The following is a 17,991-nucleotide window of genomic DNA, read 5'->3' as shown; positions in this document are numbered from 1 at the left end:
GTTTCTAAGAGTACTGTGTGATCATGCTTTTTTTCTGAGATGAGATGCAACACTGGAATTTTGGGGCACTGCTTTATTATACTTGTGTTAATGAGCCATTCTTCATATCTGATGTTCTTAGAATCATACAACTATCAGCACAAAAACGGGCCTTTACCCGCCCCCCCAAGTCTGAGAGAACCATTGAAGCAGCCATTTATACTAATCTTACACTAAACTCATTTCCTTCCCTACACATTCCCACCACTTCTCCCACATATGAATTAAATAATCTAATGCCTAAAGCAAAGTTGAATTGCTGAGGTAAATTAGATCTCGTGTATTCTAAACTGGTCTCTTGCAACTCAACAAAATTTTTGTAGCAGTGCTTGCTCAGAAGACGCCTGATATAATGGAGGCTGCTCTGACTAGTGGTGGAAGTACAAAGTGGGTAGTTTTTCTTTAAACTATTCACTTGCCAGCTCCAGCTATCCTTCACCTACTAACCTCCAAGCTCAAACTTCCACTGAGTTTCTTTTCCTATATTTTGTATTGACACGGACAGCATAGATCTTGTATAAGCATGTATTACTTTTTCCCTTGTTGTGTTGCAGATGCTGTGGATTATTCCAAGTGAGATAGTACGTTGGCTGACAATAGTATTAGCCATGTGCCTTTCAGGCACCGTTCTAGTGATGACCTTCTGGCCAGCTGTCCGGGATGATAATCGGAGAATTGCCATAACAACTATTGTAGTTATTCTGATCCTTCATGCCCTGCTTGCCGTTGGCTGTAAGGTACATATGGATTTGTTATTCTGATGATGTGTCAACTTGAAATGTTAACTCTCTTTTCACAGATACTGCCTGACATGTTAAGTTTCTCAGATTTTTTTTAACTTTATAATTTACTTGCTTCATGGAACTAATTAATACAGTATATTGACATTCTAATTATAAGAACATTATGTTTTGTCAATTTTTTTCACTAAATTGCACATTGGGAAAGAATTAAAATCAGGATTATTTTTGTCTTGTATTTATTTTCCTTGATCTCCATAAATCCACTGAGCAAATTCCATCAGCCCCTTTTCAATAGTTTCAATAGTTCCTTTTAATGTCAGAGAATGTACACAATGTACTACCTGAAATTTTTTGTTCTTCACAGACATCCATGAAAAAAGAAGAGTACCCCAAAGAATGAGTGACAATAAAAATATGAGAACCCCAAAACTCCCCTACTTCCCTCCCATGCACAAGCAGCAGCAAAGCAATCACCCCTCCCTCCCCCAACCCGTTACTTCAGTAAAAACATCAGCACCTTTCACCCACCAAGGAAAGCCCACAGGAAAGACCATGATCTGCAGTACCACAAAAACTAGTCATTCACCTGACACTTTGACATTTTACAGGCGCATGCCTCTCCCCTCTCCCTCCCCCAATGAGTTCAAAGAAGTTGCTGTCAAGTGGGTTAACGAGCCAGCAGAAATGGACTAATACGTTGGAGTCTGGTGGTACTGTAACTAAAGGTGTTTATTAGTAAACTAAGTAATACAGTATCAAAAATGCAAATATACAGATAAAACAGGTTAGCAATAATAAATACAGAAGTATAGGAATAAGAATCAAAAACTAAGCTCTATCAAAGTCTAGGGGTAAATGAATAATCTTAAGATAGTGCAGAGTTCAGTTTAAGTCAAGGTAGTTGCTGTTGTGATGTTAGAGAGAGAGAGTGAGCGAGATGTGAGCAGCTGCAGCAGGCAAACCTTCCGTTGTCGTCTTGTTCCATTGTACTGATGTGCTCATATAGTTATGACCCCTCCATTCCTGGCTAGTCCGTTCTTCCATGGTGGGCTCGTCACTCTGGCACGAGTGGACACATACACAAGCCCCCACCAGTCCTGCCGTCACACTGTGAGCCTTGCGACCGATCTCCTGATTCGGTCCTCTAAGCCCCCACCTTCCTGTGGGTGCACAACACTCTTGCAGTGTCTCGTGGCATGTCTGATGGTGTCTCCGCAGACCCAGCTTTTATCCCCACTGACGGGGTATCAGCCATCCATTAACTCTATGTCCATCAAACTGACCACTCCCTGCTGTCTCCGCAGGAATGTTAATGAGCAAAGAAGTGTCCTTGTAGCAAAAGGTAAATAATCAGTGAAGAAGCCATAATACTAAATCATGTGTGTCTCTCTCTCTCTTACCTGCATCAGATGCCTCTCCCTCTGTTCCCCATCTCTCTCTCTCATTAGCAGCATGGTTCACGGGGGAAGGGGTCAACTCTGGACCCCAGCTCCATCTGGTTCTCTCATCACACACAACAATATATTCCAACAGTTTTATTTTCCTAATGAACATAAAACAGTTTTAGAAAGACTAAATTGATTCCAATATTGAGCAGTCAGTAACTGAGGTGAAAGTGAGTGCAGTATACAGCTTAGAAGGATTTACAAATTCTCTTTAAAAAGGTGGAATGTATTCCATTTTTTATTACTCTAAGTAAATATTTTTTTTGTTGGGCACAAATTCAAATTACCTGTATTTTTTTATTTGAAAGTATCCTAATTTTCCAAAGCATGTTGGAAACCTTGTTGAAACAATTTTTTAAAGGTTCTACTGATAATGGATTTCTTGTATTGTTCAAGCTTTCACTATTCTTAATATATATTTTCTGATTTTACAAGTTATTTTTGTTTGTTTTTTTTGTACAGTGAATGCTGTTTTTAATTAACCACAATCTGAAGCCAGGTTTCTTTTCTTTTGCCTTGAGGGCCATATGCACACATCTGATGTGCATTTTCTTGGGAAAACTTACTTTAAAATGCCATTGGTCTTGGTATTATAATGTTTTTATTGCAATTCCCCAGGCCTATTTCTTTGATCCACCAGAAGAAATCAAGCCTTCTCTTGTCACGACAACTATTGCTCCAACTCGTAATGGAACTTTGGTGACAAACCATGCTACAGCATAACTTGTCAGGTGAGCATTTCCATGAGCAGGGTATGAAGGACAAATAGGAGAAACAAAGTTCTTAATCCCAATTTAGACTTTGATTGTTTTAGGTTTAATTTAATGGGTTTTACATTAGATTCCAAAAACTAGTTAGCATATTGTCATAAACAAGAGACTCGATAGATGCTGGAAATCCAAAGCAACACGTACAAAATGCTGTAGGAGCGCAGCAGATCAGGTAACAGTATTGTCAGTTAATCATATGAAACAGCATGCCTCTGACCCATGCAGAATAGGAAGTCTCAGGATTAGCTCCAATCTGTGAACATTTATCAGGGTTACATTTCAAGTGGTCTTGAATGAATACGATAGTGTAAGAGTTAAATTACTTGATTAGCACTCAGGGGTCTGAGCCATTGATCCAGAGACTGAATCCTCTCCACCATAGCAGGTGGGGAACTTAAACTCAAATACAGCTTCTGAGGTATTGGTACAATTTCTCTAAACCTGTCCCTGAGCCATGCATTCACTTTTCAGATCTTGTTGATCCAATGCTATTTGCACATTGTACAGGTAGTACTCCAGGGATGATTATCTTCTGTGATTCTGTTTCTTGAATCTAGAACCAGGCTGTTCATGCTCCCACAGTAGAACCTCCTTCCTAGTTCTACTTAAGATCTGTTAAAGCTATTGAAGAGAGCTTAAATTAGTATTGCCGGGGTATGGGATCTGAACTGAGAGACGGAGGAAGGGGCGTTTGGCTCACAGATAGACAAAGCTTGGAGACAGTGTGAGAGGGAGGATAGGCAGATGATAGAAAAGGGACACGCTCAGACTGATGGTTTGAGATGTGTCTATTTTAATGCAAGGAGTATCATGAACAAAGCTGATGAGCTCAGAGCGTGGAGCAGTACTTGGAGCTATGATGCTGTGGGACTTGGATGGCTCAGAGGTAGGAATGGCTACTTCAAGTGCCAGACTTTAGATGTTTCAGAAAGGACAGAGAGGGAGGCAGAGGAGGTAGGGGTATAACACTGCTGATCAGAGATATTGTCACGGCTGTAGAAAAGGAGGAAGTCATGGAGGAATTGTCTACTGAGTCTCTGTGAGTGGAAGCTAGAAACAGGAAGCGGTCAATAACTCTTCTGAGTGTTTTTTATAGACCACTCAATAGTAACAGGGACATTGAGGAGCAGATACGGAGACTGGTTGTGGAACCGGGTAGTAATAACAGGGTTGTTGTAATGGAAGATTTTAATTTCCCCAGTATTGATTGGCGTATCCCTAGAATAAGGGGCTTAGATAGGGTGGAGTTTGTTAGCCTACAAGAAGAGAGGCTGTACTTGATCTGGTATTGGGAAACAAACCTGGTCAGGTGTCAGATCTCTCAGTGGAAGAGCATTTTGGAGTTAGTGATCACAATTCTATGTCCTTTACCATAGCATTGGAGAGGGATAGGAACAGACAAGTTAGGAAAGTTTAATTAGAGTAAGGGGAAATATGAAGCTTTCAGGCAGGAACTTCGAAGCATAAATTGGGAACAGATATTCTCAGGGAAATATATGGCAGAAATGTGGCAAATGTTCAGGGGATGTTTGCATGGCGTTCTGCACAGGTGCGTTCCAAGGAGACAGGGATGGCGGGGTTCAGAAACCACGGTGTACAAAGGCTGTTGAAAATCTAGTCAAGAAGAAAAGAAAAACTTATGAAAGGTTCAAGAAACTAGATAATGATAGAGATCTAGAAAATTATAAGGCTAGCAGGAAGAAGCTTAAGAATGAAATTAGGAGAGCCAGAAGGGGCCATAAGAAAGCCTTGGCGAGCAGGATGAAGGAAAACCCTAAGGCGTTCTACAAGTATGTGAAGAGCAAGAGGATAAGACATGAGAGAATAGGACCAATCAGTATGACAGTGGAAAAGGAAGGAGGAGGTAGCAGAGGTACTTAATGAATACTTTGCTTCAGTATTCACTACGGAAAAGGACCTTGGTGATTATAGGGATGACTTACATGACTAAAAAGCTTGAGCATATAGACATTAAAGATGATGTGCTGGTGCTTTTGGAAAGCATCAAGTTAGATAAGTCACCGGGACCGGATGAGATATATCCCAGGCTACTGTGGGAAGCGAGGGAGGAGATTGCTGCGCCTCTGGCAATGATCTTTGCATTATCAATAGGGATGGGAGAGGTTCCGGAGAATTGAAGGGTTGCAGATATTGTTTCCTTATTCAAGAAAGGTAATAGTGATAGCCCAGGAAATTATAGACCAGTGAGTCTTCAGTGGTTGGTAAGATGATGGAGAAGATCCTGAGAGGTAGTATTTATGAACATTTGGAGAGGCATAATATGGTTAGGAATAGTCAGCATGGCTTTGTCAAAGGCAGGTTGTGCCTTTCGAGCCTGATTGAATTTTTTGAGAATGTGGCTAAACACATTGATGAAGGTAGAGATGTAGATGTAATGTATACGGATTTCAGCAAGGCATTTGATAAGGTACCCCATGTAAGGCTTATTGAGAAAGTAAAGAGGCATGAGATGATTTGTGGATCCAGAACTGGCTTGCCCAGTGAAGGCAAAGAGTGGTTGTAGATGGGTCATATTTTGCATGGAGGTCAGTGACTAGTGGTGTGCCTCAGGATTCTGATCTGGGTCCCCTTCTTTTGGTGATTTTTATAAATGACCTGGATAAGGAAGTGGAGGGATGGGTTAGTAAATTTGTTGATGACACGAAGATTGGGGGTGTTGTGGATGGTATAGAGGGCTGTCAAAGGTCACAGTGGGACATCGATAGGATGTAAAACTGGGCTGAGAAGTAGCAGATGGAGTTCAACCAGTTAAGTGTGAGGTGGTTCATTTTGGTAGGTTAAATATGATGGCAGAATATAGTATTAATGGTCAGACTCTTGACAGTGTGGGGGATCAGAGGGATCTTGGGGTCCGAGTCCATAAGACACTCAAAGCTGCTGCTCAGGTTGACTGTGTGGTTAAGAAGGCATACGGTGTATTGATTTCAAAAGCCAAAAGGTAATGTTGCAGCTATATAGGACCCTGGTCAGACCCCACTTGGAGTACTGTGCTCAATTCTGGTCTCTTCTCTACAAGAAGGATGTGGAAACTATAGAAAGCGTGCAGAGGAGATTTACAAGGATGTTGCCTGGATTGGAGAGCATGCTTTATGAGAATAGGTTGAGTGAGGTTGGCCTTTTCTCCTTGGAGTGACAGAGGATAAGAGGTGACCTGACAGAGATGTATAAGATGATGAGAGGCATTAATCATGTGGATGTCAGAGGCTTTTTCCCAGGGCTGAAATGGTTAACACGAGAAGGCACAGTTTTAAGGTGCTTAGAAGTTAGTACAGAGGAGATGTCAGGGGTAAGTTTTTTTACACCGAGAGTAGTGAGTGCGTGGAATGGGCTGCTGGTGACTGTAGTGGAGGCAGTAACTCGAGGTAATTTCTAAACTACATGTTTGGCACAGCATTGTGGGCCGAAGGACCTTATTGTGCCATAGGTTTTCTATGTTTCTATGAATACACGTGAATTCAGCCAAATGAAACAGCATTACTCCGGGGAAAAACACAGTACCAACAGTCAAACACAGCACAAGGCGCATATAGCACATAGCAGTAAGTACATGTTTGGCACAGCATTGTGAGCCAAAGGACCTGTATTGTGCTGTAGGTTTTCTATGCTTAAGATCCCAGATGCCTATCAGATCCAGGAACACAGGATCTTTCCCTTTGAGCTCCCTTCCATTTGCAAGGGAACGACTTTCACATAACACCAAGCAACCAACAGAGCCTTCTGGATTTGTACTTACAACTACAAGGAACGTTTATCACCCTAATCATATCTGACCTCTGTTGCTACTGCATTTTACTTTACTCCCGTAAATTGTCTCTGGCGCTAACATCAGTTCACTTATTTTCCCTTATGTCAGCAAGAACCTGGGCTCCTTCAACGAATGCAAAGGCTAAAGTCCTTCCAAAACTACTTATCTAACAGTGGTAACTACCTCTGGCAAACAATAGCCAATTAACTGATGTCCTCGCTGAAATGTCTGAAACTCTAGCTCAGTGTTTCCCAACCTTTTATATCCCATTGCCCCCCAAAGCACTTTCATACTTGCCAATGTTCCCCCAATGATTCTGTTTTAAATTTTTATTTGCCTTTAAACCCAGATTGCACAGTACCTGTGTACTGTATAGCAGCTTCAATATCAATTTGATTCTTGAGCCTGACGGGTTTTAGCAAGAGTTGAATTTATCTTGTTCAAGTTGTGACCACCAATAAAAGCTGACATTTTTGAAAAGTATTTTTGCATCTTCATCATTCTGAATATCGATAATTACTTCTTGCAATTTCTCTTCCTGTTCTTCCACTTTGCAAAGAAATGAGCTGATTACCTAGTCCAAAATTTCCAGATCATTCAAATCCTTGGATCGATTCTGAAAATTCTTCAGTGACTGCAAGTATAAGCATTACTCTTGCAAATCCCCGTCTGTGTAACAGAGTGTCGTATTTCTCCTGCAGGGAAACTGTGAGGACATTCTTCTTCCAATGTTTTGCTTATATATTTCCAATTTTCCAATAAAAGTGGACACTGCACTTTTTGCCTGGTTTAAATTGAAATTTTCACCCTGCAGTTTCATATTTAGATTGTTCATTTTGTCATAGAGATGGGCTTGGTATGCCACATCTCCACATAGAAGTTCAATCTTGTTTTCCAAGCAGCAGCCTTTTGACAGCCAGTGAACTTCGTGTGAAGAAGCAAGCATTCAAACTCTTCATTGATAACTTGGCATAACTGGCAAAATATTCTGCTATTTAGTAGATTAGCTTTAATTTTGTTAACAGCAGATATTACAAGAGTCATGCTTAAGATGTTGATGATGAATTACAATGTTGAGAGGGTGTGTTTCACTCGTACCATGCCACAAGACAAGAGGAACTGTTGGGCATCCTGGTTGCTAATTTATGCATCCCCAATAATGTCTGTTCGGTTGATAAGGTCAGATGAGATTGCCAAATTTCAGATGCATTCTGACGACAAGTGCTCACTACTGTGGTTCTTTCTCTGTTCCAGTGCTTCATCCTTTTTTCTGGAAGTGCCTGCTCTATTAATGGTCAGGTCTTGTCCTCAAGTTAGGGCTGCTTATCCACTCCTCCCCCCCCAAGAATCTTGAATGCCCCTGATGACTTCTGTTTCCACTAACACCTCCTTGGGACACATAACTGCCCCCACTGGGAATCTCTGCTGTAGCTCATCAGCTTTGTAGTAAATCTAAGGTTGCTGCTATGGATCAGTAATGTTTCCTAATTCCAATGTAATAGAAATATAGAAAACCTACATACAGCACAATACAGGCCCTTCAGCCCACAAAGTTGTGCGGAACATGTCCCTGCTTTAGAAATTACTAGGCTTACCCACAGCCCTCTTTTTCTAAGCTCCATGTACCTATCCAAAGATCTCTTAAAAACTCTATCGTATCCACCTCTACCACCGTTGCCGGCAGCCCAATCCACAGACTCACCTCTCTCTGAGTGAAAAACTTACCCCTGACATCTCCTCTGTACCTGCTCCCCAGCACCTTAAACTTGTGTCCTCTTGTGGCAACCATTTTAGCCCTGGGAAACAGCCTCTGACTATCCACACGATCAATGCCTCTCATCATCTTATACACCTTTATCAGGCCACCTCTCATCCTCTGTCACTCCAAGGAGATAAGGGGGGAGATAAAATATACTTTATTTACTTTATTAATTTATTGTCACCAAACAATTGATACTAGAGCATATAATCATCACAGCGATATTTGATTCTGCGCTTCGCGCTCCCTGGAGTACAAATCGATAGTAAATAAAATTTAAATTTAAATTATAAATCATAAATGGAAATAGAAAGTAGTAAGTAAGGTAGTGCAAAAAAAACAGAGACAGGTCCGGATATTTGGAAGGTACGGCCCAGATCTGGGTCAGGATCCGTTCAGCAGTCTTATCACAGTTGGAAAGAAGATGTTCCCAAATCTGGCCATATGAGTCTTCAAGCTCCTGAACCTTCTCCCGGAGGGAAAAGGGACAAAAAGTGTGTTGGCTGAGTGGGTCATGTCCTTGATTATCCTGGCAGCACTGCTCCGACAGCATGTGGTGTAAAGTGAGTCCAAGGACGGAAGATTGGTTTGTGTGATGTGCTGGGCTGTGTTCAAGGTCTTCTGCAGCTTCTTCCGTTCTTGGACAGGACAACTTCCATACCAGGTTGTGATGCACCCTAGAAGAATACTTTCTACGGTGCATCTATAAAAATTAGTGAGGGTTTTAGGGGACAGGCCAAATTTCTTCAGCTTTCTCAGGAAGTAAAGGTGCTGGTGGTATACCAATAAACCAGTTACTTTTCTACCTTCCTGTGCAGTCACACTTCAGTAAATTCACCTTTTTTTAATGAATTCTTGTTTGTGTTCTGGTGCTGGTGATTTTTACTGATTCAGTACATTTTTTCAGACTAAGATACAAACACAGTATCCAATTCCCTCACTCACCATAATCCCAAGAATTTGCTCAATTCTCCAATGATTGAAGGTTTTCATTAAGTAATTGTGGAACCACTTTTCGTTTTGTTTCATTGGCCTGGTTTAAAATTAGTGAGAAAGAGTAACTGCTAGAGAATGCTGGAGGAACTCAGCAAGTCAAGCAGTATCTATGGTAGGGAATATCAAGACGTTTCATCAGTATGCTCCAGCATTTTGTGTGTGTTGCTCAAGATTTCCAACATCTGCAGAATCTCTTGTGTTAATGAAAAAGAGTAGGTGTTTTCTATAAATTGCAAAATATGATGCGAAACTTAGGAAATTTAAATGAAACCTTTTTACATAAGCCCATTTTACTTTCGTTTATCGTGTTCATCCTCGCTGTCATAAATACTGTTCACATGCCTAGATTACATTTCTCTCTGCCAGTATTCCAACCTAATCTTGTTATTCAGTCAGTTTCACGTTTCTGAGTTCACCTTTGTCTGTTTTCATTTTGGAAAAAAGCAGATTCTTCTGGATGTATTTCCAAAGTATTTATTGAACCCAAGTTTGAAATAATTAACTCATCCTTAAATTATAAAGAAGCTGTGCGTTTGAGAACTTCGTGAATTCGTTTTTATTTTATAAATTTCAATTACATCATATCTCTGCATTCTAAATAAAATGTTTCTTTTTAATTTTTTTTAGATTTGTTCTCTGATATATTGGTGTGCAGAAAGGCTCTTCAGACTAACCAGCCAGTGTAACACGGATTATTTAATTAGTCTACAAAGATATATATGCTGATTTATTTGACTATGGTGGACATCTAAACCAATTAAATCAGGTTTTGGGATTTTTGCTTTGTGGCTAATGTTTTCCTGTTCTACTTTTCCACTGTCTAATGAAAGGTGTACATTACAAATTGTAAATACTCTTTCTCATGGTTTGCTAATTTAGTTTGGGGAAAGATATTGTTTGTAATCTTTAATGTATAGATAATTAAATTACAATTTTTTGAACAGCTATACTTTATTTAAAATATGCTAATTGTAAAATGTACATAAGTTAGTTTTGTTTCATAGTTTTGTGTAGAACTTGACAAAAAGCTGAAGTCCATTGAATGTATAAACACATGTCATATGGAAATGTTACAGCCATTATAATGAGAATCACTGAATGCAAATGAAGAATTGCCAATTTTTGGGTGAAAGGTTTGCTGTGTCTTTAAATGTATCTTTCTCACTTTCAGGAATGGAAACAAAAAGTAATCATCAAACCATAAAGCACAGGAACAAATCCTTTTGACCTGTCAAATTCGCTCTGATCACGGTCTGATTTATTACCTTTCTCAACCACATTCTTCTGCCTTTTCCCAGTAATCTTTGATGCTCTTACAAATCAAGAACCTTATCAATCTCTGCTTTAAATATACCAATGACTTGACCCCCCTCCACATCTGTTTGCAGCAGTGAATTCCACAAATGGCTAAAGAAATTCCTCCTCATCTCTGTTCTTAATAGATGACCTTGTATATGGAGGCTGTGCCCTCTGGCCATAGATTCCCCTACTTCAGGAAACATCCTTCCCCATTCACTCTGGGCCTTTCAATATTTGTTAGGGTTCAATGAGATTCTCCTTCAGCTTGACATCTTGCTTTTATATTCTAGTCCTCTTGAATGAATGCTGATAATGCATTTGAGAACATAAGAAATAGGAGCAGGATTAGGAAATCTAATTTGTCGGGCCTGCTCTGCCACTTAACAAGATCATGGCTGACTTGGCCATAGACTCATCTCCAACTACCTGCCTTTTCCCTATAACCCTTAATTCCCCTACTTTGCAAAAATCTACCCAACCTTGTCTTAAATATATTTACTGAGGTAGCCTCCACTGTTTCATGGGCAGAGAATTCCACAGATTCACCACTCTCTGGGAAAAGCAGTTCCTCTTCATCTCCATCCTAAATCTACTCCTCTGAATCTTGAGGTTATGTCCCCCAGTTCTAGTCTCTCCTACCAGTGGAAACAACTTTCCTGCCTCTATCTTATCTATCCCTTTCATAATTTTATATGAAATATATAATTATATGTTTCTATAAGATCTCCTCTCATTCATTTGCTTACCTTACTACTAAATCTACTTGCAAAGTTAACCTTTGGGGAATCCTGCATAAAGGCTTCCTAGTATCTTTGCACTTCTGATTTCTGAATTTACCCTCCATTCAGAAAACAATTCTATACCTTTATTCCTTCTCCCAACGTGCATTGCCGTACACTTCCCTATACTGTATTCCATCTGCCTCTTCTTTACCCATTCTCCTAATTTGTCTAAGTCCTCCTACAGACTTGCTGCTTCCTCAACATTACCTGTTCCTTTACTTTATATAATCCACAGACATGTTCACAAAGCCTTTCATTTGGTCATCCAAATCACTGACATTGACATAAAGGTAGATGGCCCCAATATCGACCCCTGCAGAACATCACTAGTCACAGGCAATCAACCAGAAAGGGCCTTACTTTATTCTGAATCTTTGCTTCCTGCCAGTCAGCCAATCTCTTATCCATGCTAGTATCTTTCATGTAATATCATGGGCTCTTGTTTAACAGCCTCATGGGTGGCACCTTGTCAAAGGCCTTATGGAGATCCAAGTAAACAACATCCACTGATGCTCCTCTGCTTATCCTACCTGTTATTTCCTCAAAGGATTCCAACAGATTTTCCAAGTAAGATTTCCTCTTAAGGAAGCCATGCTTGTTTCAGCCTATTTTATCATGTCCCTCTAAGTATCCAGGAAGCTCATCTTTAATCATGGACTGCAACACCTTACCATCCATTGAAGTCAGACTAATTTTCTTTTTTCTGCTCCCCCTCCCTTCTTAAGGAGTGAGCAACATTTGCAATTTTCCAGTCCTCTGGAACCATTGCAGAATTTGGTGATTCTTGAAGGATCATTACTAATGTCTGCACAGTCTCTTCAGCTACCTGTTTCAGAACCCTAAGGTGCAGTCCATCTAGTCCATGTGACTTATCTACCTTCACACCATTCAGATCCCAAACACTTTCTCCTTAATAATGGCAGCTGCACTCACTTCTCTCCACCTCCCCTCCCCATATACAGTGGCATGCAAAAGTTTGGGTACCCCTGGTCAAAATTTCTGTTACTGTGAATAGCTGAGCGAGTAAAAAATGAAATGATTTACAAAAGGCGTAAAGTTAAAGATGACACATTTCTTTAATATTTTAAGCAAGAAAGCTTTTGATTTCCATCTTTTATAGTTTAAAAATAACAAAAAAGGAAAAGGGCCCAAAGCAAAATTTTGGCAGTGCTTAGTAACACCCACTTTGGAAAGTATCACAGCTTGTAAATGCTTTGTGTAGCTAGCTAACAGTCTTTCAATTCGTGTTTGAGGGATTTTCGCCCATTCTTCCTTGCAAAAGGTTTCTAGTTCTATGAGATTCTTGGGCCGTCTTGCATGCACTGCTCTTTTGAGGTCTATTCACAGATACTCGATGTTTATGTCGGGGGACTGTGAGGGCCATGGCAAAACGTTCAGCTTGTGCCCCTTGAGGTAGTCCATTGTGGATTTTGAGGTGTGTTTAGGATCATTGTCCTGTTGTAGAAGCCATCTTTTCATCTTTGGTTTTTACAGACAGTGTGATGTTTGCTTCTAGAATTTGCTGGTATTTAATTGAATTAATTCTTCCCTCTACCAGTAAATGTTCCCCGTGCCACTGGTTGCAACATGATCGATCCACCTCCGTGCCTAACAGTTGGAGAGGTGTTCTTTTCATGAAATTCTTTTCTTCCAGACATACCTTTGCTCATTGTAGCCAGCAAGTTCAGGCATCAGGTTTGCTTAGATGTTCCTTTCAACTTTTTGAATAGAACTTTTTGGAACTAAATAGAAACTTAATAGAACTAAATTGCTTTTTCATCTTTCTATAAGATGGATGGGTTTGGTGCAGTGATACGCATTTCTCAATATCGATCTGAATGTCACTCAGGAGTTCAACATCCCAAAGTTCAGTAATTTGCAGTCTGTTTCATTCCTTTGAAAGAAGTTGGGCAGCTGTTGGAAAGGCAATTAAAAACATTTTGACCTTTTTCCATAGTGTGAGATAGTGTTCAGAGATTTCCTTCTGCAACCAAAAGTCTCAATATGAGGTTTTGAACTGTGGCTTCAGTTTAAAGTCATTTTGTAGCAATATCAGTGCTTTCTGTTAATTCCTCATTAGAAGTGTTCAGGAATGGGTTTATTACCCAATCTGGAATTTGGAGCAAGTGAAGATCCTGAAATCTCTCTGATATTTCTTTATTCAGCTCATAAATTTGACGCAGTATACTTGAAGATCATCATATGATATTTCTTCTTCTTTCAATTCAGAGAGGAGTGGAAATTGGAAAAGCCATAACAGCCAATGTTGCACTTAAATAGGGTTAACTGGACAGAAATGTGGAGACAACTGATTTGACTAAGATTCACATAATTTCCTTGCATCTAAAGTATTACTACATGAAATTTTGCAAATAATTCTGATAAATAAGCAAAGTCATGCCTAATATTCTGGAGTTGTTTACTGAATGAAGAGTTCAAGTCTTCAAAGTATTTAGTCACTGTTTCAAATATCTCAGGCAGTCATCTTTTGCAGAGCCACCTCACTTCTGCTGTGCAACAGCATGCATTCAAACTGTTCATTGTCGTTCTCAATGCAAAGCTCTTGAGATAGTTGAGAGCATAGAACTTGATTTTATTTACTGCTGTGATAGCAGTATTTAATGATTTGTGCAACCAATCACTTGGGTTTTTTTTTGTTAAATTGTTGTCTGTGAATTATATAGTGAATGGTAAATTTATTAGCTACAGCTTTTTTCAAGAAAGTAATAACTCCACAGTGGCATCCTGTCATTGTTGGTGCCCCACCTGTTGGACAAGTGAGAATGTTGGTGAGCAGAATGTCCTCTTTTAAGAAAAATTACCCATCAACCTGAAATATTGACTTCCTTTTTGTACCTGTACTAATCCCCTTGCAAATAACTACTCCTGAACTGTGCTTTCATCTTTTATGAAGTAAACCTAAACAAGAAGCAAAGTTACTTTGCTTGGCAAAGTTGACTCATCCAACTGCAGAGCAAATTCTGTTGTTGCATAATGGGTCTTCCACATTCTCAGACATCACATTTATTCATCTTTGAACAGAGTTGTCGCTCTGCCGAATCACTTTAGTTATTTGGTCTGGTGACCTATGCAAATCTGTACACAGAGGCTTCCTTACTGCTGGCAGAAGCAGTTCTTCTACAACTGTATAAGGCTTTCCAGATTTAGCAATGAGCAATGAAATGTGTAAAGCATACAAACCATCAGTTTTGTTGTGAAATGCTGACAATCATTTTATTGTGTTTTCCATTTTTAAACGTTTTCACGAAGTGACTGAACATCAACCAAGCACAAACAAATCCACAGATGCTGGATTGTGTGTGTTGAACATAATCTAAGTTCCAGTTTGCTTAATCAGTGTATTCTCTTCAAATGTTCATGGAGCCTGGATGGTTTCATTGCCTCATTTGACAAAAAAATCACACAACAGACACATTGACTGCTGTTGGTTACTTGGTGTTCGTATAAATCCACCTTTCAGATACTCCACCCCATATTGTCTACACTTCTTGTTTGGTTTGCTTCTGCCATTTTTGTTATGGATCAACAACCACAGGTCAATTGCCTATTATTTAAGTCCAACCTCAAGTGCTGTGATGAATAAGAGGGAAAGTTACCACATCACCATAGCTCAGGCAAAATGCAGGATAAAATCCATATTCATTTGTCTTGCTCTAGACTGAACTTTCTATTTTTCCAAATCTCTTCTATAGACTGTAACCTACATTTTAATCATTTGGACTAAAATTCTGCAAAAGATTGGGAAGTTCCAGAAAAGCAATTGAAGCTATTAGAATATTCGTCCTCACATCTTCAGAATTATCTCTGATCTTCAGACATAACTTTCTGCTTCCCCAAATCAGCTCATTCCTGACCCCAGTTGCAGATGACTGATTATGTTCCTGGTGGTTTGAAGGACCTTTTTGTGAATACAAAGCTAGATACTGAAAATCTGAAGTCAAAATCTTAATTGCTGGAAATGCTCATAATGTTTCAGGTCAAAAGCTCTTATCAGAACTGAAAAAAAAAATTGTTAACTTGCAGAATGTGGGTGGGGGATTGACAGGAAAAAGGGAATATATCTGGTAAGCTAAAGCCAGGATAATCATGAGGATATGTTGTAATGTGGTCATCCAGTTACAGTTAATGGAATACCTTCATCAGAAAGATTATCTTGTTTTTATTTTAACCTATCCATACCTTCTCCACAATTTTAAAAAAACTTGTTTTCTCTTTCTTTCCAGTTCTGATGAAGGATCTTCCATCGTAAATATTAATATTTCTAGTGGAAGTCCCTTCAACAGAACTGAAAAAAACCCCAGCTTTTTGTACAGCTGCTGTTTGCAGTATTTTCTGGTTTTATTACTGTAAGTACCTATATGTATGCCAGTATACAGCAAACATGGTCATCAGCAACCACTATTGAAGGAAAGATTTTAAAATGTTTTGTGGGCAAGCTAAGAAAGAGAAGCATATGGATAGTTTAAAAATGCTTTCTCTCGACCTATTTTCTTTACCTTTTCAGGATCTGGGCATGCAAAGCCAACAGTTATAGCCTATCTTCAAATGCCTAGGTAGTGGTGAGCTTCCTTGTGGACCTCTGCAGTTCTGCCTTGTTCTTTCTTGGTAATAGGGGTGGGCAGGTTTGGGAAGTTCTCAACGTAGCCAGAGCAAGTAACTAGTGCATTTTGAATTTGGTAGACAAAGCAGCCACGAAGGAAGGAATATTTAGGATGATTAATAAGGTACAAGGTAAATGGGTTACTTTCATCTTGTATGGTGTTGAGATTCCTAAGATACACTGGTGTTGCATTCATCCTGACAGGCAGAGTGGCTGACCTCAACATCAAGTCAATATTTGACAGGTGCAGCATCAAGGCATCTTGGTAAAAGTGGACACAGTGAAGGAGTGGCACTGGACCTAAACTTCAAAACTCTATGTCAGTGAACAAAGGGTAAACTTTCCAGTGGTTATAGTCATACTTACTCAAAGGAAGAAGCCTGTGGTTAGTGGAAGTCATACATCTTGGCTCCAGATATCAAAGAGAGGATATGCCTGTGGAAGTATCCTAATCAAACCTCTGACTTGTTCCTTGTATGTGACTGGAAAAACCTTAGGTTATCAGGAACAGAGTCACTCACTTCAGGATACCCACACTCTTGACTCTTGCTAACAACAGTATATATGAGGCTGGTCCAGCTGAGTTTCCAGTCAATTATGATCCCTAGGTAATAGATGGGACATGGCAGTGGCAATTTCTTTCAGTGTCAAGGATAGGTAGTTAGACTGTTTTGTTGGAAATGGTTATTGCCTGGCATTTTTCTGGGACAAATGTTATTTGTAACTCATGAACATGTATCTGCACTGGACAATAATTCTTTTCAATAGTGTTGCTTCCTCAGGATTTTTTGTTTGTTTATGATTGACTACTTAAAGGTGAACACATATAATTTTCAGACTACTTGTATCACATTGGAATTTGGAGACATAAATTATTTTTTATTGAATATAATGTGTTTAACTGCACAATGGTGCTGCCATTTTTCAATATTTCAACTAAACTAGATATGTTATATTGATAATTTTCATTTGTACTCAGTGTCTAAGGCTTCTCACTTAAGTGTCCAACAATAATCAGTCAGCACTGATGGATTCTAGTTGCCCTGATACCATTTCTCCATGACCACAATATCCTGGTGAAACCTTTCACCATGCTCATCACTGACAGCACCAAGATTTGCAGAGAAGTCCTCGAAATGGGAATTCAGAAAATGAATCTTCAGTGACATGTAGCACTTCATGGTTTTATATGCTTGAAGCATGTTGTCAACCAGCTGCACGTAGTTTGATGCTCTGTAATTGCCAACAAAATTTTCAATAACATCTTTGAATGCCTTCCATGTGATTTTTTTTCTGGTCACACTAGAAGCTCTTTGAATTGCCAGTCATTGATAACCTGTTTGATTTGCAGACCAAAAAAAGACTTCCTTAATCTTGGCATAGTTGTTGTAGAACACATCTCTGGTGCTACTTGGACACATTATTCTGGGAAATATCTGCCTCAAATATCAAAATCCTTAAATAACCTTTCTAAAACTTACCTTGCCTAAGCATGCCTGGACAAGATAGAAAACATTTCAGCTTACATTGTGGGGAACATTTTAATTGACTCAAATTATGAATTGAAATAACAAAAATAGGAAATTTTAAAAATATGGTGCATGATAGGGAAATTTCATGGTGATTTTCATGATCAGCAGCCCCAAATCCATAAGATACCACCGAAAATATTTAGGAAGCAAAATTGTTGTTATCCAGTGTAATCTGGTGTATTGATGAAATGAAGATAATTGGTGAAGGTATTTGTGAAGAACATTTGGGACAATTTTCC

At 39.4% G+C, this 17,991-nt stretch overlaps 1 protein-coding gene across 4 annotated transcripts in view; it reads left to right on the top strand.

Annotated features, from left to right (window-relative positions):
• The window catches only part of yipf1 (Yip1 domain family, member 1), a 36,811-nt gene extending 26,161 nt beyond the window's left edge, over window positions 1–10,650 (top strand). For all 4 annotated transcript variants that reach the window (XM_059984601.1, XM_059984598.1, XM_059984600.1 and 1 more), the window contains 3 exons: window positions 594–776; window positions 2,846–2,958; window positions 10,146–10,650. In XM_059984601.1, the coding sequence (XP_059840584.1) occupies window positions 594–776; window positions 2,846–2,950 (288 nt within the window). In that variant the 3' untranslated portion in view covers window positions 2,951–2,958; window positions 10,146–10,650. The remainder of the gene's footprint in view (window positions 1–593; window positions 777–2,845; window positions 2,959–10,145) is intronic.
• The last annotated feature ends 7,341 nt before the right edge of the window (window positions 10,651–17,991 follow it).

Source organism: Hypanus sabinus, chromosome 11, assembly GCF_030144855.1.
Source record: "Hypanus sabinus isolate sHypSab1 chromosome 11, sHypSab1.hap1, whole genome shotgun sequence".
In the NCBI taxonomy this organism is placed as follows: Eukaryota; Metazoa; Chordata; class Chondrichthyes; order Myliobatiformes; family Dasyatidae; genus Hypanus; species Hypanus sabinus.
The sequence above is the reverse complement of the archived record's forward strand: the minus strand, read 5'-3'. Positions and strand labels throughout refer to the sequence as shown.